Source organism: Andrena cerasifolii, chromosome 14 (assembly GCF_050908995.1).
Source record: "Andrena cerasifolii isolate SP2316 chromosome 14, iyAndCera1_principal, whole genome shotgun sequence".
NCBI lineage: Eukaryota > Metazoa > Arthropoda > Insecta > Hymenoptera > Andrenidae > Andrena > Andrena cerasifolii.
The window spans coordinates 9371644-9397471 of NC_135131.1; the positions used below are offsets into that span (position 1 = coordinate 9371644).

The window sequence follows — 25828 nt, forward strand, 5'->3', positions numbered from 1 at the left end:
GTAACGCATCACCCCCCAATATTCGCCTCTTGGTATCATGAAGTAGACAGGGTTCGCTGGTGTCACTTGGTTTTCTGTGAAAAGTGGTGAAAATGCTAATAGCAGGGCTCCAACGCTGAACACTGACATCAGAATGTAATGTTCTATTCTAGTGCGATCGAAGTAGTCTGATAATCCTCCCTTCGGGATCGATCGTCACGAAAAATCGTTCCATCTCGAATATTAATCGCAGCAATCGTGCGTCGTTGAAATTAGCCATTGCACATGTGTGGGTGAAGAGTGTAAGAACAGAAGTGGTAAAATTCTTGAAATAGGTTTGTTTTATTGTTAGAATCCTCTGTATTTCTTAGCTACGACTATCCGAACACTATTTAGTGACTTTTGATTCCGGAAGCTCAGTCTTCATCCGTCATCATTACTCGTAAAGCAGTAAAGAAGGAGAAGATGTTTGAGACATACTGAAATATCATGGGATAACACGAAATATTGAGAAATATTCCCCACAATAGATAACACATTAGAGTAAGAGGTTTCCCATACCGTACAGAAGTATCTCAAGGACAGAATCGGCATCACACACTTGATACTGATAGTTACCGCCTCTTGAGGTATCATCGCACACAGTATAAGCTTCTGCATTTTCACGGATCGTTCGTACCACGTGGACTCGTACGCACCTTGAGCTACACTTTGGCTCTGCCAGTAACACAGTCAATTTGTACCAATCTGTTGCACGAGGTACCGTAAACTGGGGAAGCAGTTGCAGTACCGGGTAACATTGACAGATAATTGGCAAGGAGAAATAATTTTACGCATTTTCACATTTGGAGTACAATTACAAAGGATGAAATGTTATTGCAGGATATTTAAAGCAAATGTAAAAATATTAATATTTATATTATACAAAAAATTGTCACAAAGACATGCCAGTGTTCCTCCAGTGTACGGTACCGAATAAAACTCACCACGTGCATCAAATGATCAGCTGGCCAGGCGCACATGAACACCTCCAGCAACGTCGTAAAAGCCAGGGCCAAGAACTGCGCCTTCACCGTAACAGGCTGTCTCTGTTCGCAAAAATACGCTTCATCGTACAATAAATAGATTCGACTATTAAATAGTTTGACGTCGATGTCAAGCCAAGACCCGTAACACTGTAAACTATTTACCCCGACGACAACAATACCGCACAGAAGAACCGCCAGCCCGCACATCGTCACCGTGATCAGAGCTATAAATTGAACAGCGTCGGCCACATCCTGAGCGTACCTAAAATCAGACGTCACTCGTGCTATGATCACTGGGAAACCTGAAACACTTTAGTATGTTGGACGAAGCAATGCCTGCCCCACTTGCTCGTTAATTCGTCGCTCACCCTTTAACGCGATAGTACTTCTTTATGCAGCTCGCCAGATCACTGGTGTCCACCACGTCGCGCAGTTCAGACGTGAGTAGCTCAATGCGAGCTGCCGCGAATGATATTAAAAGCGCGCCAAACACATTGACGCAAGTGTGAGCGGCACATTGGGTGCCAGCAACAGTTTGGTGCAGGAAAATGATGGACCTCATGGGCTCGTAGTCGACGGAAAACGGATATTCCGCGTTGGTTGGGAAGGGTTGAGGTAGCAGGAGGGTTCCCACGACGACTACGCACATGGATATGTAGAACCAGGTGCCTGCCAGTACGTAAAATGTCGAGAACTTGTCGACGTAGGCTTGAAACACGGACAATTCGGCTGGCTCCGCATTTTGGACGCAAACAACCATTTCCTTTATCAATCGCTGCAATAGACCACCAAAATCATTGTACCGTCCATCCTTGAAGCGATGAAGGATGAGACTCTTACAGTTCGCGCAGCTTCGCTGTTACCTGAAATGTATCGTGCTTATTGGCACAGAAGAGCGTTTGCACGATGCCGTGGACGAGGGCAAAACCGAGGCTACCTGCCTTGGCGATGTCGATGAAATTGTTGTGGTGCAAATATAATGAGTACACCAGGCCGAGAAGAAGGGCGGATGCGTTGATAAACATTGCGATCCTCAAGATTTTGAAACGGAGAACTTGAGATTTGGTGGCCGCCGAGGGAGGTGGCCAACAACACGACAACACTGTGACGATTCGAGTGAAGGATATTGCTTTCTCTGGTGTTGCGTTTTTAAACATAACGGAACCCAGTAGCGACGGTAAGTATTGTTTGATTATAGAGGGAACAGTCTCGCACCGTGCAAGTATAAGAATGGAACTGCGTTGTGGGCATTTACAGAGGAATCGAGGGGTGTCTGTATCTCGCGATGAAGCGTCGCTTTTGAACTGAAAAGATTGTTGGAGAATGAATTTCTCAAGACGAAATGAATAATGAATGGGAGTGTTGTACCTACGCACGAGCAATGCATCAAGAATTCTACCGATCTATATTTGTTATTTCGTTGCGTTACTCGTCGTGGTGAAAATGATGGATTCAATCGCCTTCTGCTTTACACTGACCGTAATTTATTATGTATTGAGGATGGTATTGCATTCAAACACACATTTCTTTCCTTGGGGCGGTCTTCGTGCTTTACCTCGTCAGTGCAAACACCCCTAGGAAATCTGATCGCCGTTATTAGCCTTTGAATCCGGTATTGCAGTTTTCCTTGAGGTTTCTTCAGAGTAACATAGAATTTTCCTGCATTTACGCAGTGCTACCAGTTCGTGCTTTTGTTTGTGGCAACGAAATCGAGATGCAGCATTTGCCTCAGAAGTAAACATATATAAAGATAAAAATAAGTCTTTTTGCATAAATTTTATACGAAAATGTGTTTGAAACATGTGAAGAATAAGATAACTCGTTTATAAGATCTTTGCTTATTAATAGTGTTTGTTGTATAGTATGGAGTAATGTTGATGTTTTTGTAGATCTATACTGTGTCAGTTTTAAAAAAGAGTCATAAAACACAGCTTTTTAATTTTTATATATCGTGGTTAATAAATATTATTTTTTACAGAGGATCCATGAGCACTCGTTGTGGATATTGATTTTTCAGAAGCTCACGCGTATAGTGGCCGATTAAAGAACAGTATTGTTCGAGAGATTTATTCGTGCGATATTCGGAAAACCACGTATCTACTACTTGGAGTCTAAGGGTGTAAACAGTTACGTTCTTTGGGAAATGAAGACTAGTGCATGGATGTTGGTAATTGGAGTGAGGTCAAGCAGAAAGAGAAAGAGCAAGTGAGACAGAATACTTTACGAATGAGTTTATTGTAGAATTTGGATGATTAAAATTAACAAGTTACCTGTTATCAGGAATAAGATGCTACCTTAAGCTACTATTATGTAATTCACCTACAATTATACCTACCTGCATGGTCTGAAAACACAAGCACTTTCGGGATTTTTTCTTAAAAAGCTTGAAGACTTTTTTAAATAAACCTTTATTCGTCAAATTTGTTATTTCTTATGAACCAGGTCAAAGCTACAGTGGTAACGGTAATAAAAAAACGCGCGCTTATAATTCCAATACTTATTTAGATATCGCATTGCAAAAAAAAACTACAAGAACTGTAAAATATATACTTTCGAATATACAACCGTTTATTTAAAACAAGTCTTCAATTTAAAAAAAAAATCCCGAAAAATACTTGCGTTTTCAGACCTTGCAGGTAGGCATAACCCCTTAAGTGTTCAATCGTCACCCTTTGTCATCATGACTCGTAGAGCAGTAAACAAGGAAAACACGTTCGAGATGTACTGAAACATAGAATACGTAAATAAACGTTACAATACAGACAATCTTCGATGTGGTTATTTTTATTATCGTACCGAACAATAATAGCTCAATGATAGAGCAGGAATCACACACTTGATCCTGACAGCGATAGGCTTTTGGGGTACCAACATATAAAGTACAATTTTCTGCATTCTCAGAGTTTTTTCGTACCACGTGGACTCGTAGACTCCTTGTGCAACATATTTGCTCTGATGACAGCAAAGATTCAGCAAACAACTCTTTGAAATTCGAGGGAAGCGTGGTACAGAACGCTACTAACCACGTGCAGCAAGTGATCAGCTGGCCAGGCGCACATGAAGACTTCCAACAGAGCAGTCCCTGCCAAGCACAGGAACTGCACTTTCACAGTGAAGGGCTGACGCTGTTTGCAAAGGCTCCTCTCATTAAACGGTACAGAATGAATTACTTTTAAAACTAGGACCGCGAAAGTCCTAGTGGCAAACTCACCCCAATACAGTTGATACCGCATAGCACAAGTGCCACACCGCACATCGCTACCGTAATCAGAGCTATATATCGAACAGTACTAGCCACTTCCTGAGCATATCTAAAAACCACCTTCCCGTGCTACAACTACAACATGTAGATACCTTCCTTTCTCGCGCGGAAAACATCCTACCTCCTCACGCGATAATACTTTTCCATGCACACGATCAACTCAGCGGTGCTTGCAGCGATCCGCTGTTCCGTCATCAGAATTTCGAAACGCGCCGCTGCGAACAGCAACAGTAGCGCGGCAAACACGTTAACGCAAGTGTGCGCAGCGCACTGCAAGCCAACAAGTGCTTGGTGCAAGAAAATGATGGTTCTTATAGGCTCGTGATGGATGGGAAACGGGTACTCAGCGTTTGTCGGGAAGGACTGGGAGATGAACAGGGTTCCAATAACCACCACAGATGCAGTTACGTAGAACCAGATCGCAGAAAACCCGTAGAACATGGCGTACTTGTCGATGAACCCCTGGAAAATGTGCCTCTCCTGCGTACTGGCTCCCTTGCAGTAACTCGACATCTCCGCGATCAACCACTGCAACGCGTCGTCGATTGAAATTACTGGTCTCCAAATCTTTCAATCGAGGATAATCGTATCGACAGTGGGAACGTAGGGGGCGGGAATGATTCTTACCTGGAAACGATCGTATTGAGTGATGCAGAAGGACGTTTGGAAGAGGAGCTGGGTCACAGCAAGGGTCAGGCAAGCAGCTTTAGCCACTTCGGTGGGATCGTCACGGTGCACGTATATGGCATACAACAACGGCAGAAGGAGGGCGAAAGCATTGAGGACCATTGCAGACCTGAGGAACTTAAAACGCAACAACTGAGACCTGGTGACTGTGGGTGGAGGTGGCCAACAGCAGGTGAGAGCTACGCTGAGTCGAGTGAACTGAATCGTCTTTTCCGGCGTTACGTTTCTAAACATTCCGCGAAATCAGAAGAACAATACCACTTGACGAAAGGCAAAAAACTGCGATCTATACTCGAATGACGTCGCGAGATGTTCGTTCGATACGAAACGTTTTGATGTTCCCTGAAGAGGATGCAGTTCATGAAATGTGTTCGAATACTGTGTATCCCTCTTGAATAAAAGACTCTAGCGCACAATGAATTCGCGTAAATTGTAATCAATAGCGAATGCAACCCTTGGTGGATATATGGGGAGATATCAGGGTGGTTCTGTGTGTAAACCTCCGATGATTCTATTTGCCTGCGTGTGTGAATTGGCGCGCTATGGGTGTTGTGGCCCTAATGATAGCTTTCCTCTCCGCCTCCTCCATTCTCGATACTCTATCTCGTGCTGGAAAGCAGCGACGAGTCGGCGTTGCTTACTGCTGTGAGAAATATTGCATGTGGAACACGTGTTCCGTACCTCGGTCATTACCTTCTATAGTAGGAGAAATGATTAATGAAAAGCTTTATTAGTCCATGCAAGTTGGCGTATGGTGTAAGCAAAACAATGTCCATCCAGGCTGTTAGAAATGTATACTGTACAAGTACAGGTTTGTGGAGAAATTGCTAATTCGTAAAGTTGACCATATTCCTTCGAGTTTACTTAAAATTAAACCAACTACTTCCATCGCGTTTCTGAACAACAAGAATTCTTCTTCAAACAAGCACCCCACATGCAAAATGCTTGGACGATATAGGTGTTCCGGTGGTTCTTACGCGTTACATTGTTCACCAAGAAACATTTCACGCTCTCTTCGCGATACTGCTAAATGATTTCATGCTTTGACGAAGTGGAATATCTAAATATCATTTTTGAATAGTAAACTTGGTTAAAAATGATTGAACTACGATCACGGTGAATAGTGAATCGACTGTTGATGACTCCACATTGGGGTGGGATATTATTACGGGTTTACCCGAGAGATATTACGATGCCGTTGGAATGAGTACGCGTATTACAGTCTGATTTTCGTGAGTTGAGACCTGAGGCCTAAAATAGGTCCGGTAGACGAGACAGGTGACTGGCCCGATGACACGTTTATGAGATTTCTGCTTATTAATAGTGTTTGTTGTAAAGTATGGAGTAATGTTAATGTCTTTGTAGATCTATACTGTGTCAGTTTTAAAAAAGAGTCATAAAACACAGCTTTTTAATTTTTATATATCGTGGTTAATAAATATTATTTTTTACAGGGGATCCATGGGAGATCCATGAGCAAACTATGTGGATATTTATTTTTCGGAACTTCACGCGTACTCGATTAAAGAATAATTCGAGGATTTGTTCGTGCGATATTACCGCAAAACCACGTACTACGTGGATTCCAAGGATTGAAACAGTTACTAAAAAGAGTAAGTGAAACAGAATTCTTTACGAATGAGTTTATTTTAGAATATGGATGATTAATAGTAGATGAAAATTATTGAGAGACGCTACCAAGAATTTTGGGGTGAGTCAATGATAGGTGACTACGACTGGTTCTTTGTAAGAGAAACTGACCTCAATGCAGGCAAAAGAAACAGAAAGAGCCAAAATTGCTTTTCAAAAATAAAATAAAATAAAATACTCTTAAATTTCTTTTCATTGAAGACAAATACGTAATTCGCCAAGAAAGAGGAAGAAATGCAAAAATAAAAAAAATCCTAATTTGTCCATGGATTTTGCTCAGATTGGTCTTGTTTTCTTCGTAAAGGTGCGCACTCTACGTAAAAAATAAGAAACTGGACGTTACATGATAATTTCTATATCTTCCAGGCTATGTAGTGAATTTTCGATTCAATTTTCGGCTCCAAACATTACATTTTTCTTAAGTTTCGCTCGATTCCGCGTAAACTATTGGTCCGATTGAAAATATTATACATACAAGAAATGACAATAAACTACTTAGTGTTATCTAACATAGTTCCTTTTTATTGTAATATTCAGATATGTGGACATTCGGTGGTTTAGGAACGTCCTATGGTGCGATTGGCATAGAGGTGTCAATCGTTAATTTAGCTAAATGTAGAGTTCGGAAAAGAGTAACCTCATAAAGTTGGCGATGGTGAAGTTGATTAGGCGGCTGGCCAGTTTAAGACGACCCGCCGATCTTGGGTTCGATTCCCATCGCCTGAGGTTCTCTTTATCCGCCTACAGACGAATAGAGTAAACCGTTTGCTTCAAACTATAACTGTATAAACAGAAACAACTACGTCCAGCGGTACCAGGCGTGTATTCAATTTTCGTCGTCGTCAGTGATTATAACTCGTAATGCAGTGAACATCGAGAACGCATTCGAGACGAACTGAAAGATTAATAAATCATCCACAATTCTCATAGTGACATGAATTAAGTGTAACCAATCACTTACCGAGGAATAGTAACTCAAAGACAAAACAGGAACGACGCACTTAATACTAATTATCACTGGTTTCTGTGGTAACAGCAAATAGAGTACATGCTTCTGCAGTTCCAACGATCCTGTGTACCACGTCGACTCGTACACAGCAGCCATGACGTTTCCACTCTGACAACAATGAGAAAGATCATCTAATGACACTACAAAATACAAAGTAGAAACTGTATTAAAACAAACCGCACTATCTCCCTCAAGGTATCGGCTGGCCAGGCGCACATGAACACCTCTAACAACGCAGTCCCAATCAAGAATGTGAATGGCAGCTTCACCATCAATGGTTGACGCTGTTTGTAAAAAATACAATCATCTCCATATATCTGCTTCGACTAAACCCAGCTACAGTTATATAAAGTGCTCACCCCGATCACGAAAATGCCGAAAAGTATAAGTGACAAGGTACAGAGTGTTATCGCCATCAGAGACATGTACTGAACGACGCTGACCACTTCCTGGGCATACCTACGACGACAGGACTTCGATCGAGTTCGTACTTATTCAGACAAATTCAAAAGAGAACATACTAAAAACTACATACATGCATTGATCCCGCGAGCAAAACTAACGAGGTCGGGCAACACAAATGTGGGATGTTAATAAAAGCTGAATGAACTCAGTAGTGAATTCCTTCTTGCTTTTCCAGACTTTTCAGTTTTCCTCGCGCGACTTATCTGTCCGAGCGTAACACTGACTCACACCTTCTTATATTGTAGTACTTCTTCAGACACTGGACCAGTCCATGGATGCTATAGACAGCACGCAGTTCTGTCGCCAGAATCTCGAAACGTGCCGCGGCGAACAGCAGCAACGACGCTCCGATCATGCTGATACTTACCTGAGCAGCGCACTGCATGCACGTCAACGACTGGTGAAGGAAAACTATGGTCCTGACGGGTTCGTAATCGGTGGCGAACGGGTATTCGGCGTTGGTCGGGAATGGCTGCGATATGAACAGCGTTCCCACGATGACAAGGATCGCCGACGTGTAGAACCACATCGTGGAGATCCCGTAGAACGTGGCATACTTATCGACGTACTGTTGAACGATATATCTCTCGTGGGACTTCGCTGTCTGACAGTACGCAACCATCCGTTCGATCAGCCACTGAAACATCGGTTACTCAAGTGCGCAAGGATTGCTATGCGTTATTGCAAATGTATCCTTGCCAAAAGGAGACGAATGGACCGACAGGAGAATTTCAGATGACGTTACTTTATGGAGCTTCTTTCCTATTTGTATTCCTGCCCAATGCCTCTCACAAGCCCTCCGAGCTTTGTTACCCCGAACTTTCGAATCCACAAGATAGATTCACCGTTGAGTGGTCCGTCAATAGATTCCACCATTCGATGCCTTTCAGCGAGAGCTTCCATTCCACTTCGATTCCAAATGCTCCATAATGTAACATCGTCCGATATTCCACCAACCGTGCAAACAGTGGCCAGTGATCTTACTTGAAGACGATCGTACTGGGTAATGCAGTATGAAGTCTGCATGATGACCTGAGCGACGGCAAACGAGGAGCAGATCGCCCTTGTGGAGTCGATGGTGTTGCCACGGTGCAGGTAGCTTGCATAAAGCAAAGGTACATAGAGTAAGATCGCGCTCAGGACCATCATGACTCTTAACATCTTAAAACGAAGCAACTGAAACTTCGTAGCTGTCGGGGAAAGCGGCCAGCAATAAGTCAGAGCTACGCTGCGTTTAATAAAGACAATGGCTTTCTCTGGCGTTACTTTTCCAAACATGACCGCGCAAAATAAAGATTACGAGCAGAGTGGGACTGAATGCTACAAGAGTTACCAGTGGAACACCCCACCGCTTCCGTATTCCATATAGGAACTGCAAGTTTTAAAAGCATCGCGGTAAAATCACGGATCGTATGCGCGAGCAACCCTTCAACATTCTGTTCTCCCACGTCGGCGTATTAATATGTAATGTTCTATTGCGTCTGTAATTATACCTCGGTAACTCTCCCTCAACTCCAGTGCAGAATATAATTCTCTCGCATCTGAAGATTATTTTCGCGCGGCGTGTAGTGAACATACATCACTCACTATACTGGTACTGTAACGTCGTAATATCGTGGATACCTTGTATCTTATAAATTTGTAACAGAATTTTATCAATCGACTAATCGTTGTCGAGTACTGTACACATAATCACCATAGAATATGGCAATTGCAAGAAAGTAATAATAAGACTTCGTCTTGTTTCAGCGATGGATATGACTATCAAGAACTACTGTACACCCGAGGAGAAATCATTTAATCTGTCATAATTATTGAAAAAACCCTTTCCTCACTAGTCTTTCAGCTACACATTTCTGGTACTTTTCCTCCATATTCGCTCAGCTCAAGCGTCAGATTTTGTGGTAGGTAAAAAGCACAGAGTTTGTATGTAGTAATGCTGAGATTGTGTTCAGCAATGTGTAAACTTAACACCATGGGAACAGAGACTCCGTACGTTCAATCTGCGTCCAGCATAACGAACAAAGGTTGAGCAGCCATTGGACAGGTACTGAAATGGTATTAATTCTTTTATTATTACTAGTATCTTTGGATGAAAGTCGGCCATGTATAATATGAAATAGTGTGATGCGTTATTTTGAGTGCGATCGATGTGTGAATTATGACATTAGACAGTAGATGGTATTGTCTAATAATCACACGGTGATTCCATACTGAGCAGTAAAAACGAAAAGGGAGCTCTGCATGCTCAAAACGTGGGAGTGCCACTCCGATTCGAATACACCTTGTGACACGAACATACTCCACGAAACATTGAACATCAGCCCGATTCCCTTAGCTTATTAACTCATTGCCGGTCAAGTATTAAAATAAAAACTCTAGAGTCTAGAATATCCATTTCATTTGCTCTAATTAAAAAAAATTAATGTTGCCTTTACGCAACAATTGCTGTTAATGGGTTGAAGGAAGAAATGCGTGTACTTTTTAAACAAATAAACTAGGCGGACGCGCACAACTTACCATATTCTTCATGTGACCAGCTGGCCACGCGTATATGTACATCTCCAAGAGTATAGTGGAGAATTCGATCATGTTGCACCTTCGCGATCATTGGCTGCTTCTGATCAGAAAATTCCTGGAACATGATTTGCTTAAATTCACTGTTGAACAAAATAGCCTTACTCACCGTAATCAAAGCGATGCAACAATTGGTGACTTCGATGGTATTCAATAGGTACTACTGCTATCAAGCCACTTAATCGGACGGAGGAAACAACTTAGCGGGCATATCTATGCAAAAATTATAAAAATCGTAAGCTACGGAACACCACGTTTCGCAAAACTATCTTTACCTCCTTAGGTACATTTGCTTTTTAATACATGGTATTATACACGTATCTAAGAATCGCGTTACGAATTATTCCGTTACAATCACAGATTTTTCCAATAAATGTAAACTTTTATGGGTTAATATTGTTTATAATCACTAGATTTATCTTGTATTAACTATTCCCAATGTGATAAACATTTCGATTATAATGAAATTGTATTTTGTTCGGCGATTTGTGTGCCTCGAGTTGACTGGCTTTCTACAGATTTTATTAGACCAAGTATAACTGTGGATAGATTACGCATTCAATCCTTTAATAAACCTGTATAAATGTTTGCTAATGCAGCGAATAGTATAACCACGAAGTTTTTCACGGAAATGGGCCGTTATTTACCTCTTAAGTTTTTGGTGCTTCCTTATGCAGGCGTTGAGCTCGCGGCTGGTCCCTGCTTTGTCCAGCTCCACCATCAATATCTCGAACCCGGCAGCCGCGTATCGCAATAGAAAAGCGACCTGAGCATCGACTGTCATACCTGCGAACGCCTGGAAGCCAACTAACGATTGATGGAAAAATATGAAGCTTTTCAGCGGCTGCCGTTCCGCATGAAAGGGGTAAATCGCGTGGTGAGGGAGTAACCACAGTGCGTAAGCGCCATGATAGTACTTTGTCGATACGACGTTGAAGAATGATTTCCTCCTGGGTGAGTGGCGCGTTTACAGAAACTTTCCATGTCGTAGAACAAAATCTGTAACCACTTGGCACTTAATTCTCCAATTCTTGAATATTTTTAAGGATTTATCGGCGAACGAGGTTTCAGCTTACTTTGAACTGCTTCTGTTGCAAGCGACACACTATCATCTTTATCGTAACCTGGGCGAGAGCGGATAAAATTCTCGCCGTTTTCCCAAGGAACATGGGCTCCTTATGGTACTCGTAAATCGCGCACAGCAGCGGTAGAAGTAACCCGATGGTACTAACAAAGTCCACATACCACAGTACGATAAAATACAGACGCCAAGTCTTGTTTGTTAGCACCAAGTTACTACTTACGTACCGTTTTCGAAAATCCCCAAAATTGCCTCGACGTCCTCGGAATTAATTTCTTTTCATGAAACAGTTATACTCGATTCCATCACTTTGAAGTCGTATTACGTTAGGAAGAATTGGATCCTTCAGTATTTCCGTGTGTGCAGTGTGATGGATGTTGCCTTGTCCGGGGGCGGATAGTTGACTTCTTTACAGTATTTGTCTTTCAACTGTGGTATTATCGTTCACTGTTACCCCTCGGCTAATACCAGTTCTGATGCACAACATTTTCCACATTATCATCTATACCCTTTCCGCGAAGGAATCGAAGGAAACAGCTTGCAACAGACAGTCGCGATTGCATACGGTCTACGAAGGGTTAAAATAATTATAACCAGCGATGTATCTTGATCGCATAGCGCCGGTGGTACGCGTTACTTATTTACACGATATCCCGTTCTACGAAATGTACAACGCGCAACACGAAGTGATGGAATCGAGTATCACTGTCTGATGAAAAGAAATCGATTCGGAGGACGTAGCGTCGAGGCAATTTTGGGGGATTTCGAAAACGGTAGTAGCTAGGTAGAAGCTAGTTGCACCAGGGGTTCTTACAATTATGAGAAAAAGAAAATAAATAATATTGTAATCTCAATTTCGTTGACATGGGATTTCTCGTGACACCTGAGAAGGCGATTCTTTTCACGAAACTCTGTGTCGCACTGTCGTGTTCCTGGCCACCCTCGCTCCTGGCAAACAAGACTCGGCTTCTGTATTTTAACGTACTGTGGAGTGTGGCCTTTCTTAGCACCATCGGGTTACTTTTACCGCTGCTCTGCGCGATTTACGAGTACCATAAGGAGCCCATGATCCTTGGTAAAACGGTGAGCCTTTTCTCCGCTGTCGCCCAGGTGACGATAAAGATGATAGTGTGTCGCTTGCAACAGAAGCAGTTCAAAGTAAGCTGACACCTTGTTCGGCGATAAATCCTTAAAAATATTCAAAATTTGGAGAATTAAGTGCCAAGTGGTTACAGATTTTGTTCTACGACATGGAATGTTTCTGTAAACGCACCACCACGCAGGAGAGAGACATTCTTCAACGTCACATCGACAAATACAAGTACTATCATGCCACTTACGCACTGTGGGGCGTCCTCACCGCAGCTGTCGTTGTCAGTGGCCCGTTGTTCATGCCACAAACTTTCCCCACGCCCGCGGTTTACCCCTTTCCGGTGGAACGACAGCCGCTCAAAAGCTTCATATTTTTCCATCAATCGTTAGTTGGCTTCCAGGCGTTCGCAGGTATGGCAATCGATGCCCAGGTTGCTCTTCTATTGCGATACGCGGCTGCCAGGTTCGAGATATTGATGGTGGAGCTGAATGAAGCAGAGACCAACCGCGAGCTCGACGCCTGCATAAGGAAGCACCAGAAACTTCTCAGGTAAATAACGGCTCTTTTCCGTGGAAAACTTCGTGGTTATACTAGGTATTCGTTACATTAACAAACAATTATACAGCTCGGTTAAAATATTGAATGTATAATATATTCACAGTTACTTGACTGATGGTAGTGTTGTGTCAGCGTTTTTTATTTCTGTTTACAATCATTAGCTCCTGGGTACCAGCATATAGGTAGTAAACGAACTTCTGTACTTTTAAGCTAGAATTTCAGGCCTCATATCTCAGGACCGCATTGAAATATCGACTTAGAACAAAATGCACGTCAAGGGGATGCTCCCCTCTATTTAAGAAACTATACTCTATACTAATTTCTGGGTTCTTTAATACGTGATTCGTGTTCAAAATAATTACCACTGCATATTGAAGGAGTGCGATGAATTTATTTTTCAACGTCACGTAATATTTGTTTAAGTGTACTGAACTATAAGGAAAATATGCTTGCGTGTTGTCTCTGGGATTGTATTTATATGACATGGTAGCAAAATGATATTTGTATCTCTGAAAACGGAATATAAACGAGATGTTTTTTGGCGTCGAGTTAAAGTCGCTTTGTTGAATTTCAGGTACATAAGGAGGTTACGCCGATCTGTAAAATTTTTAGCGTTGGCTACTGTAGCAACGACAAATGTAGCCGTGATTTTCGGCAGTTTGAACCTGGTCACTGTGAGTATTATAATTTATTTATCCCGTATGAACAGTAGTACAGGATTACGAGTTCTGGATATTTAAAAAAAAAAAACAGAAGCAACCATTACCCATGAAAGCTCTGTACGCCCTCGTAGTGTTCAGCGCCAGCGTGGAACTCTTCATGTATGCTTGGCCAGCTGACAATTTGATTCACATGGTAATAAACTATTTCTTGTTTCATTTACTCTGCTTTCACCATGGCTTCCATCGTATTCCAGAGCAAAGAAACTGCTACGGTTGCCTATAACACGAACTGGTACGACAAGGATGTTAACATGCAGAAAAAAATTTCTTGTATGATATTGAGGTCTCAAAAACTCGAAACCATTCATATTAGCGGTATCCTGCCGAACCTTTCCCTGTCTTATTACGCAAAGGTAATCTATCAATTTGTATATAAGTACGTACCTAACGCTATTATGTTATAGGTGGCTATTGCCCTTCTTCACACAGACGCTCGATTTCACCGTAATCGAATAATCTTTCGTGCTTCCAGTATCTGTATACAGCATTCACTTACTTTACCGCATTGCGTATAATGGTGGAAACTGCCGACGTTGATTGAAACCTCCTAGACAGGAAGAACTTAGCGAATCACGACGACCGCACATGTACATATACGTTCACAGCACGCGTGTACATATCAAGAATATACAAGCTGTTTTATGCGCTGGTGCGTTTGTTTGAAAGAGTCGGTAAATTTGCAATCTCTAGTCATGAACTCATACGTTGATCGCACTCAACATAACGCATTATATGGTTTCATAGCATACATGGCCGACTGTCATCCAAAGATAATAGTAATAATAAAAGAGTCAATAACATTTCAGTACCTGCTGAATGGCTTCTCCATCATCACCACCACTTTGCACGTTATATTGGGGATAGATTGAACGCACGTAGTCCCAAATTCTGTTCCCATAGGATTCTGTTTACTCGTGACTGCAAACTCTATGTTAGTAGCTTCCAAAAAATCTGAGGCTTGAGCAGAGCGAATACGTAGGAAAAGTAACAGAAATGTGTAGCTGAAAGAATAGTGAGGAAAGGGTTTTTTCAATAATCATGACAGAATAAATGATTTCCCCTCGGGTGTACAGTAGGACTAGTTCTTGAAATCCATTTACATCGCTGAAGCAAGACGATTTTCCTTCTTACTTTCTTGGATTTTTCTTACGCTATAATGATTATATGCGCAGCACTCGATAACGATTAGTCGATTGGTAAAATTCCGTTACGAATTTATAAGATACAAGGTATCCACGATATTACACGTTACAGTACCAGTATAGTGAATTATGTATGTTCACTACACGCTGCGCGAAAATAATCTTGAGACGCAAGAGAATTATATTCAACACTGGGATTGAGGGAGACTTACCGCGGTATAACTATAGCCACCACAGAGCATAACATATTAATACGCCGACGTAGGAAAACAGAATGTTGAAGAGTTGCTCGGGCATACGGTCCGTCATTCTCCCACGATTATTTTATAACTTGCAGTTCCACTGTAGAATAGGGAAGCGGTGGGATGTTCCACTGGTAACTCCTGTATCGTTCAGTGCCACTGTAGTCCTACTTAGTCCTTATTTTGCGCGATCATGTTTGGGAAAGTAACGCCAGAGAAGGCCATGATCTTCACTAAACGCTGCATAACTCTGGCTTACTGTTGGCCGCTCTCTGCGACAGCCACCAAGTTTCAGCTGCTCCGTTTTAAGATATTAAGACTCGCGACGATCCTGAGCGGAGTCCTGCTCTTTCTACCATTGCTTTATGCAACCTACCTGCACCGAGACAACGCCATCGCCGCCACGAGGGCCGCCTGCCTCTCCTTTCCCGTCTTTCAGATCATTGTGCAGACTTCTTACTTAATGACCCAGTACGATCGTCTTCAGGTATGATCATTGACCAATGGTTGGTGGAATAACGGACGATGTTACATTGTGGAGCATTTGGAATCGAAGTGGAATGGAAGCTCTCGATGAAAGGTGTCGAATGGTGGAGTCTATTGACGGACCACTCAACGGTGAATCGAACTTGTGGATTCGAAAGTTGGGGGTAACAAAGCTCGGAGGGCTTGTGTGAGGTATTGGGCAGGAATACAAATAGGAAAGAAGTTCCATAAAGTAACGTCATCTGAAATTCTCCTGTCGATCCATTCGTCTCCTTTTGGCAAGGATACATTTGCAATAACGCATAGCAATCCTTGCACACTTGAGTAACCGATGTTTCAGTGGCTGATCGAACGGATGGTAGCGTACTGTCAGACAGCAAAGTCATACGAGAGATTCGTCTTCCAACAGTACCTCGATAGGTATTCTACGTTCTACGGGATGTCCGCTATGTGGTTCTACGGGACAGCTTTCGTCGTCGTCGTTGCAACGCTGTTCATATCGCAGCCATTCCCGACCAACGCCGAATACCCGTTCCCCACCGACTACGAACCCGTCAGGACCATAATTTTCCTTCACCAGGCTTTGGTGGGCATGCAGTGTGCTGCTCAGGTGAGTGTCAGCGTGCTCGGAGCGTTGTTGATGCTGTTCGCCGCGGCACGTTTCGAGATTCTGGCGACAGAACTGCGTGCTGTCAAGAGTGTCCATGGACTGGTCCAGTGTGTGAAGAAGTACTACAACATAAGAAGGTGCAGTGGACAGTGTTAAGCTGAGGCAGATAAGTCGCGCGAGGAAAACTGAAGAGCCTGGGAAAGCTGTCTTTGGACAGCAAACTAGCGAGTCCATTCTGCTTTAATTAACATCCCACGCTTCTGTTGCCCAGCCTGTTCAGTTTTGCTCGTGGGATCAATGTATGTAGGTACGTACTTCTTAGTATATTCTAACAAAGGTGGGGTGCAAATTGTCCCCTTTTGATTTGGACCGAATGAGTTCGAAGTAGATCGAAGTAGTGTCATCCTAGGTATGCCCAGGAAGTGGTCAGTGTGGTTAGGTACATATCTCTGATCGCGATAGCATGCAGTATCTTGTCACTTATACTTTTCGGCATTTTCCTGATCGGGGTGAGTATTCTGTACATATAACTGCAGCTGGGTTTAGTGCAAGTAGATAGATGGGGATGAACGTATTTTTACATACAGCGTCAACCACTGGCAGTGAAGTTGCAGTACGTGTTCTTGTCTGGGACTGCGTTGGTGGAGGTGTTCATGTGCGCCTGGCCAGCTGATAACCTGATGGATGTAGTGAGCTCTGGTTGCATACAGTTTCTATGTACAGTGTCGGTTGTAGTGTCATTGAATGATCTTTTTCGTTGTTGTCAGAGTGCAAACGCCATGGCTGCTGTATACGAGTCGACGTGGTACAACCGAACCTTGGAAATGCAGAAGAATGTACTCTATATGCTGTTACCACAGAAACCAGTGGCTATTACTTTCAAGTGCGTCGTTCCTGTTTTGTCATTGGAATACTATTGCTCGGTAAGTGAATGGTTACATTTAATCCATATCACTATGACAACTATCGATGATGTATGAATCTTCCAGTTCGTCTCGAATGCGTTCTCCATGTTCACCGCATTACGAGTTATGATCAGTGACGAAGACGAAAATTGAGCACACACGTGGTAACGCTGGACGAATTTGTGTTTGTACAGTTGCAAAGCAAATGAAAGGATTCACTCTGCTTATCTTAATGTTTCAATAAAAAGGAACAACTCTTCTTTGGGAATTTTTTTCTAGAAAAACCGATAAACTTTTATTATTAAACATTAGTCTATTGGAAAGAGTATATCTTACGGATATTTCAGTATTTTTTGTGATAAAAAGTATTGAATGGTTTGTGAGTTATAGGCAACGCCCGAGACGTCCTGTTTTAGGCACTCTGCTGTGACAACCGTAGCTCGGTGCAGGTTCATGTAAAATTGATTTTTTTTTACATAAAATATGAAATTATCTAGGCGCTATCAGGCTCGAGTTTGAAAAAATCATTTTGAGACACACTGGCGGCTGTGCAAAGTTGAAGCATCGATATTTGGCAAAAATGTTTGGCAATCTTTACTCTAGCTATAGTCAATACTCTGGGCGGTGCTTCTACAGGCGAATATAGGATGAAAATTAAGGGCGATGAAATTTCGGTAAATGCTTCATTTATTAATTATTGATAGTTCAAGATTGGTGTCTGGAACGCCTGAATCATGGCAACTTGACCGACAGGGGGGCGCGCGAGACAGGCCAGCCAAGGTGCGTGCAGTGGCGGCGGACGAACGACAGATTTACCCTGTACAGCGCATACTTACCCACTTCGTCGAAACTGTTACTTACATGCAATGCGGCACGGCGTTCTTGCGATAACTTATGAACAGGCAGAAACGTCACGTTGTACGACATTAAACCTGCGTACTCGTAAAAATCCACAAGAGCATATCAAAATCCGCCCAATGGGATTCTCAGGTAGAGAGGGTGGATGCCATTGCCAAAGAAAATTTTGCCCTCAAAAATCACTCACTCGCGCCGCTATCGTCCTGTCCGCGAGTGTCCAGAAGAATATGCTCACAGACATACTCAATTAGTGGCCGGAAAACTTAGTGGTAAAAAATTCGAAAAACCTGGCCAAAAAAGTACAAAAATCTACAAATAAAAATGTTTTAACATTAAATAGTTTTTTTTCTTGTTGAAGATTACAAATATTTTTTGTAATTTTTACTTGAGACTCTTAATGAGCGACTTCGAAAACCTTAATACGCCCATTTCTGTACAAATCAAAGGTCCCCTTCATCTTTTGACCAGGTTTACACAACGGTAGTCTATCAATTTCTATACACCGAGAGGTAGTATGTTCCTAACCCAGAGCTATCGCGCTCTTTCACACATATGCTCGACTTCACTGTCATCGAATAATCTTTCGTGCTTCTAGTATCTGCACAGAGTAATGGTGGAAACTACCGACGTCCATTAAAACCTCCTAGACGGAATTAGCGAAACACGACGACCGCGCATATGTACATGTTCGCAGCACGCGTGTATTAAGTAAGCTGCTCTACGTGTTGGGTGTTTCTTGGAAAGTTCTGGTCTAGGCGTTCAGTAGCCCTAGCACCTGGCTAGTACACGCACCCTAACGATCCATAATTGAAACCAATAAATTATTGCGATCGGGGGATGTAAAAGAACCGCGAGTAGCACTACCTGGGATTCCTGGGAACTAACTAAGTAAAAGTCCTACGATTCGCCGCGATACCCAAGTCACGCGTTGCGTGTCCATTGTACAAAAAGTGGATGTCTGTCAGGAGCTTTTAGATGCTCGCATTGGTATTCCAGCTGTCGACGAACCACGGTGTGGCGCGATAAACTCGCGAGTTGAATAGGAAGAATTCATTTACCCAAACTGACGATGAGCAAAGTAACGCCAGAGGAAGTGATCGAGTTTATGCGGAAAAGCGTAGTTTCGGGCCTCGTATGGCCGCTTCCATCAACGGCAAGCACTCGTCGAACTCTTACGTTCAAGATCCTGCAAGGCTGCACGATAATCAACTCCACGTTGTTCCTTCTGCCTCTGTTGGGCGCGGCGTACGCCAACCGGCACGACACCGCCGTTTTAACCAGATGCATCGTCGTAAGTATTGCCACGTTCCAGTTCGGCTTCCAAGCCGGCATCTCTCTAATTTGGTATGAGAATATTCAGGTAAGTCGCCTACAGAGTAGCTCCGTAATCCGAGGTAGACAGGTCTGTCTTCTCACGTCTCATTCTAGCACATAATCGAGGAAATGATTGCCTGCATCAAGGATGCCTCGGCGCTTGAGAGGGAAGTTTTCCAAAAATACGTGGACCAGTGCCGCATACTCTATGGGAGCGCGGTAGTATGGTTTTACATGTGCATAGGTACTTACGTGTTTTGCCCACTCGTTTTGCCTCAGCCATTACCGATGGAGGGTGAATATCCGTTCGACACTGAGCCCCTGCTCGCGTGGGCGATCGTTTACTTCCATCAGAGCCTCTGCGGTCTTCAGTGCGCAGCGGCCATGTCCCATTGCGCGTTCGGCGCGCTTTTGCTTTGGTTCAGTGCTGCTCGATTCGAGTGCCTGATCTTGGAATTGAAGGCGACATCGAATACCCCCATGCTGATCAAGTGTATTAAAAAGCAGATGCGCCTAAGGAGGTAAGGACATTGTTGCGTGGCGTGGTGTTCCGTAGCTTACGATTTCTGTAATTTTTGTATAGATATGCCCGCGAAGTTGTTTCCTGCTTCCGATCCAGTGTCATTTGCGCAATAATAGTGAGTACGATCGCTGTCACCCTTTGCTGCGTCGGTATGCTTGTGGTGAGTAACGCTATCTCATTCAACGGTGAATTTATGCAAATCATGGTCCAGGAATTTTCTGATTAGAAGCAACCAATGATAGGCAAAGTGCAGAACATGTTCGTATTCTTCACTATACTCTTGGAGATATTCATGTACGCGTGGCCAGCTGATCACATGAAGAATATGGTGAGTGGCGCACCGGTGGCTAGTTTATTTATTTGAAAAGTATTTAGATTTCCTCCCTTAACCCATTAACAGCTGTTGCATAAACGTAACATTAAAATTTTTTTAATTGCGACAAATGCAATGGATATTCTAGAGTTTTTATTTTAATGCTTGGCCGGTAAGGAGTTAGAAAGCTAAGGGAATTGTCATGATGTTCAATGTTTCGTAGAGTATGATGGTGCCACAAGGTGCATACGAATCTGAGTGGTACACCCGCGCTTTGAGCATGCAGAAGGACTTAGTCTATATGTTGACGTACCAACAACCAGTGTCTATTACAGTCAGTGGTATCATGCCAGAGCTTAATTTGCGTTACTACTGCGCGGTAAGGGATCGTCGTGCTACAGTATATCTATCGCCTGATGTCATGAACTCATACGTCGATCGCACTCAACATAACGCATTATATGGTTTCATATCATACATGGCAGACTGTTATTCGAAAATACTAGTAATAATAAAACAGTCAATAACATTTCAGTACCTGTCCAATGCCTTCTCAATCTTCACTACTATGCGCATTATGTTGGACGTGGATTGAACGTACGTAGTCCCAAACTCTGTTCCCCATTGTATACAGTGTACTCGTTGTTGAAAAAAATTAATATTACTGCAAACTCTGTTTTTTGTACCTTCCAAAAAATCTGGCGCTTGAGCGGAGCGAATATGAAGGAAAAGGTAATAGAAACGTGTAGCTAAAAGATTAGTGAAGGAGGGGCTTGTTCAATAACCATGAGAGATTAAATGATTTCTCCTCCGGTGTACAGTAGTGCTATTTCTTGAAATTCATATGTTATTACTTTCTTGGAATTTACTTACGCTATGTTGACCACGCGCACCGCACACGAGAACGATAAGTCGATTGGTAAAATTCTGTAACAAAATTATAAGATACGAGGTATCCATGATGTTACATGTTACAGTACCAGTATAGTGAATTATGTGTGTTCACTACACGGCGCGCGAGTATTATCTTAAGTTGCGAGAACATTATATTCAGCACCGGAATTGGGGGAGACTTACCGAGGTATAATTACAGCCACCACAGATCATCGAACATTAACACGTCGACGTGGAAGAACGGAATGTTGATTCTGGAAACTCGGTCACCGTACTATTTTTAACGAAGCTAGTGAGAAATGATATAAATCAATTTTTCATGGGATTTCCTTCATTACGAACCGCAATACGTCGTTCTTGGTGTCTGTTTCATCGGCGAAACATAAGGAATCAATTGGCGTTGTTTTTGCAAACATCTGATGAGAAATCACCGTTTAATGGTATTCCAACCCTTCCGTGGGTCGAAAGCCCTAAAATTCGGTGAGGCCCTGCGGGGTTTGTCCTCGCCACGGGGTGCAGGCGGTATCTCTTTGAGTCCAGTGGCTCCAGGATTACCCTGTACAAAGTAATAGTTGAAACTGCGGACGTCGATTAAAACCTCCTGTACAGAAAGCACTTAGCGAAATATGATGACAGCGCATATGTGTATGTTCACAGCGCACGTGTATATATCAAGAATATACAAGTTGCTTTGTGTTCAAGTGTGTTCCTTGGAAAGTTCTCGTGTAGGCATTCAGCAGTCCTAGCACCTGGCTAGTAGCACGCACCCTAACGATCCATAATTGAAAGCAATTAATTATTGCGATTGGGGGATGGAAAGGAGCCGCGAGTAACACCACCTGGGAACTAAGTGTTGCAGTATCCTGCGATACACTATAATAACCAAGTCACACATTGCGATTCCATTGTACAAGAATAGAGCACTGGTATTTCAGCTGTCGACAGACTACAGCTTGGCGCGATAAACTCGCGTAGTTGAATAGGAAGAATTCATTTACCCTAACTGACGATGAATAAAGTAACGCCGGAGGAAGCGATCGAGTTTATCCGGAAAAGCGTAATAACGGGCTTCGTGTGGCCGCTTCCATCAACGGCAAGCAAGCGTCAAACTCTTACGTTCAAGATCCTGCAAGGCTGCTCGATAATCAACTCCGTGTTGTTCTTTCTGCCCCTGCTCGGCGGGGCGTACGCCAACCGGAACGACATCGCCGTTTTAACAAGTTGCATGGTCGCAAGTGTTTCTACGTTCCAGTTCGGCTTCCACGCCGCCATCTCTCTAATTAGGTACGAGGATATTCAGGTAAGTCGTCTACAGAGTAGCCTCCGTAATCGAAGGTAGACAGGTCTGTCGTCTGACGTCTCATTATAGCAAGTAATCGAGGAAATGATGACCTGCGTCAAGAATGCCTCGACACTCGAGCGGGAAGTTTTCCAAAAATACGTGAACCAATGCCGTACACTATATTTGGGCGCGGTAATATGGATTTACCTGTGCGTAGTTAGTTACGTGGCTTCCCCATTCGTTTTGGCTCAACCATTTCCGATGCAGAGTGAATATCCGTTCTCCACTGAGCCCCTGCACGCGTGGGCGATCGTTTACTTACATCAGAACATCTGCGCCCTTCAATGCGGAGCGGCTCTGTCTCACAGCGCGTTCGGCGCGCTTTTCCTTTGGTTCAGTACTGCCCGATTCGAGTGTCTAATGTTGGAAATGAAGGCGACATCGAATACTCCCATGCTGATCAATTATATTAAAAAGCAGATGCACTTAAGGAGGTAAAGACAATGTTGCGTAGCGTGGTGTTCCGTAGCTTACGATTTCTGTAATTTTCGCATAGATATGCCAGCCAAGTTGTTTCCTGCTTCCGATTAAGCATCATTTGCGCTGCAGTGTTGTTTACGATGAGTTTCACAGTTTGTTGCATCGGCTTCCTTCTGGTGAGTAACGCAATTTCATTCAACAGTGAATTTAAGCAAATCATGGTCCAGGAATTTTCTGAATAGAAGCAACCAATGATAGGCAAAGTGCAAAACATGTTCGGATTCTTCACTATAATCTTGGAGATGTACATGTACGCGTGGCCAGCTGATCAATTGAAGGATATGGTGAGTTGTGCACCTGTGACTCGCTAGTTTGTTTGTTTGAAAAGTATATACTGTAGGAGTCGGAAAAAGAGATCCTTGGGCGCTTGGACTCGAACCCGCGAGCTCCAGATTCCCTGGGCACTGATCACAGCCTTAAAGTCTGCGCACACATATCAGCTAAACCCATTAACCGCTGTTATTGCATTAACGCAATATTAAATTTAAATTCTTTTTGAGTAGGGCAAATGCAATGGAAATTTTAGAGTCCTTATTTTAATGCTTGGTCATTAATGTGTTAATAAACTAAGGGAATTGGGCTGATGCTCAATGTTTCGTAGAGTATGTTCGTGCCACAAGGTGTATACGAATCGGAGTGGTACAACCACGCTTTGAGCATGCAGAAGGACATAGTCTGCATGTTGACGTATCAAGAACCAGTGACTGTCTCAGTCAGTGGCATCATGCCAGAGCTTACTTTGCGTTACTACTGCACGGTAAGGGATCGTCGTACACGGAAAGAGGTATTCACCGTCAGCGACGATATTTTCGGTGTTGGCCTTTCATCGTTCCTTAAGCCGGGAATCCACCGGGAAGCTGAGCTATGCTACGCGATGCTATGCTATGCCATGCTACGTTTTACAAAAATTAACTTCTTATGGAACCGTTTCCACCAAAAGCTACGTTAAAACATAGCATCGCATAGCATAGTTTAGCTTAGCTTCCCGATGGATTCCCGGCTTTAGGCCGCGTACAGACTTGAGCGCGAACAAGAATGAGGCAAGCCGAGGCAGAATGAATAGGTATACAAGTGTTGTACGTCGGTGAAGTGCTTCGGGGTAGTCCGCCGCATGCCTCGGGCCGATCCAAAGCTTCTGTACATGTTTATTTGTGATTTTTCTTTTTCAGAAATACGAATTTTAAATGGCACCGCATATTTTCTTTTCTATTGCGTTGTAGTCTATAAAAAGACGAATTCATAACTTTGCACAGAAAAATTGAAAGCAAATGATACTCTTCACACATTTTCATCCTCGTTCGGTGTTGAAGATCACTTTGTATCAATGAATTTGGGGATTTTTTCATCACATCAATAAAACGAGTTATTTAAGGTGAATGTTCTTAGTGACTCACCCTGTACATTAATTTCCTTTCAGATTCGTATTTCTCAAATGGCAAGTATGGATAGTGTGCATTCTCGAAGTCCCCAGATACTTGGCTTCTGGTCTTTTATTGCATCTGTTTTGAGGGACCTACATCTTTTTTTTTCATGAACGAGGAGTCACATAATTTGAAAAAAATTGTCAAAAAATCTCAACTAGTCCAGTCCGAGACATTCGGGTCTGCCTCGGCTTGCCTCATTCGCGTTCGTGCTCAAGTCTGTACGCGGCCTTACGGTGCTCGCGGATCGAAAACGACGAACGGCGAGCACCGAAAATATCGAGCACTCATCCGAACAGTGTATGACAAGCACCGTTCCCAACGGTGCAGACCTTTTTCCGTTTACAGCATATCTATCGCCTGATGTCATGAACTCATACGTCGATCGCACTCAACATAACGCATTATATGGTTTCATATCATACATGGCCGACTGTCATTCAAAGATAATAGTAATAATAAAACAGTCAATAACATTTCAGTACCTGTCCAATGCCTTCTCAATCTTCACCACTATGCGCATTATGTTGGACGTGGATTGAACGTACGTAGTCCCAAACTCTGTCCCCCAATGCATACACTGTACTCGTTGTTGAAAATAATTAATATTACTGCGAACTCTGTTTTTTGTACCTATCCAAAACATCTGACGCTTGAGCGGGGCGAATATGGAGAAAAAGGAATATAAACGTGTGTTGCTTGTTCACTAACCACGAGAGATTAAATGATTTATCTTGTGTACAGTAGTGCTAGTTCTTGATACTCATATTCATCGTTCAAACAAGACGATTTCCTATTCTTACTTTCTTTGTATTTACCTACGCTATGATGACCATGTGCACCACACTTGAGAACGATAGTCGATTGGTAAAATTCTGTTACGAGAGAATTATATTCGGCATTGGAATTGAGGGAGACTTGCCGAGGTATAATTACAGCCACCGCAGATCATCACGTGTTAATACGCCGACGTGGGAGAACAGAATGTTGAAGAGTCTGGTAACTTGGTCACCGTATGATTCAATTTGCTAACGTTTTGCCATTGAATTACTATTGCTCGGCAAGTGCATGTTACACCTCCATTCCATATAACAGTAGACCTACGCCCCTACCGATTTGCGACCGACCTGCGCAGCTGCCACGGATCTGACACGCGCGATTAGATGTAATGACGGAGAAAGGAGTTG

At 43.0% G+C, this 25828-nt stretch overlaps 6 protein-coding genes and 2 long non-coding RNA genes across 8 annotated transcripts; 4 read left to right on the top strand and 4 right to left on the bottom strand.

Moving 5' to 3' along the window:
- Positions 1-342: 342 nt before the first annotated feature.
- LOC143376734 (odorant receptor 4-like) lies at positions 343-2249 on the bottom strand. The gene is made up of 5 exons (XM_076827379.1): positions 1376-2249; positions 1170-1269; positions 966-1067; positions 541-696; positions 343-458 (listed from the first exon to the last, which is right to left on the bottom strand). Exons 1-5 carry the CDS (start codon positions 1765-1767, stop codon positions 396-398), a joined length of 813 nt encoding a protein of 270 aa, XP_076683494.1. The 5' UTR covers positions 1768-2249; the 3' UTR covers positions 343-395.
- Positions 2250-3602: 1353 nt separating this feature from the next.
- Positions 3603-5737, bottom strand: LOC143376741 (uncharacterized). Its single transcript, XM_076827387.1, has 6 exons — positions 4897-5737; positions 4391-4797; positions 4219-4318; positions 4031-4132; positions 3804-3959; positions 3603-3731 (listed from the first exon to the last, which is right to left on the bottom strand). The coding sequence occupies exons 1-6, from the start codon at positions 5188-5190 to the stop codon at positions 3666-3668; spliced, it is 1125 nt and encodes a 374-aa protein (XP_076683502.1). The 5' UTR covers positions 5191-5737; the 3' UTR covers positions 3603-3665.
- LOC143376742 (uncharacterized) lies at positions 3658-4700 on the top strand. Its single transcript, XR_013087139.1, has 3 exons — positions 3658-3747; positions 3909-4161; positions 4587-4700. It is a non-coding gene; the product is annotated as an uncharacterized LOC143376742 (long non-coding RNA).
- Positions 5738-7432: 1695 nt separating the features above from the next.
- Positions 7433-8117, bottom strand: LOC143376582 (odorant receptor 49b-like). Its single transcript, XM_076827062.1, has 4 exons — positions 7975-8117; positions 7798-7899; positions 7568-7723; positions 7433-7501 (listed from the first exon to the last, which is right to left on the bottom strand). The coding sequence occupies exons 1-4, from the start codon at positions 8038-8040 to the stop codon at positions 7433-7435; spliced, it is 393 nt and encodes a 130-aa protein (XP_076683177.1). The 5' UTR covers positions 8041-8117.
- Positions 8118-12078: 3961 nt separating this feature from the next.
- Positions 12079-14707, top strand: LOC143376271 (uncharacterized). The gene is made up of 6 exons (XM_076826398.1): positions 12079-12896; positions 12974-13380; positions 13964-14063; positions 14143-14244; positions 14306-14464; positions 14584-14707. The coding sequence occupies exons 1-6, from the start codon at positions 12603-12605 to the stop codon at positions 14650-14652; spliced, it is 1131 nt and encodes a 376-aa protein (XP_076682513.1). The 5' UTR covers positions 12079-12602; the 3' UTR covers positions 14653-14707.
- LOC143376270 (uncharacterized) lies at positions 14526-15600 on the bottom strand. The gene is made up of 3 exons (XR_013087061.1): positions 15466-15600; positions 14921-15112; positions 14526-14658 (listed from the first exon to the last, which is right to left on the bottom strand). It is a non-coding gene; the product is annotated as an uncharacterized LOC143376270 (long non-coding RNA).
- Positions 15091-25250, top strand: LOC143376583 (uncharacterized). Its single transcript, XM_076827063.1, has 11 exons — positions 15091-15982; positions 16322-16728; positions 17001-17100; positions 17179-17514; positions 17581-17644; positions 19398-19714; positions 19783-20189; positions 20252-20351; positions 20418-20519; positions 23822-23977; positions 25124-25250. The coding sequence occupies exons 1-11, from the start codon at positions 15689-15691 to the stop codon at positions 25181-25183; spliced, it is 2343 nt and encodes a 780-aa protein (XP_076683178.1). The 5' UTR covers positions 15091-15688; the 3' UTR covers positions 25184-25250.
- On the top strand, positions 22325-23494 carry LOC143376269 (uncharacterized). Its single transcript, XM_076826397.1, has 3 exons — positions 22325-22698; positions 22768-23174; positions 23237-23494. Exons 1-3 carry the CDS (start codon positions 22408-22410, stop codon positions 23400-23402), a joined length of 864 nt encoding a protein of 287 aa, XP_076682512.1. The 5' UTR covers positions 22325-22407; the 3' UTR covers positions 23403-23494.
- Positions 25251-25828: the final 578 nt, after the last annotated feature.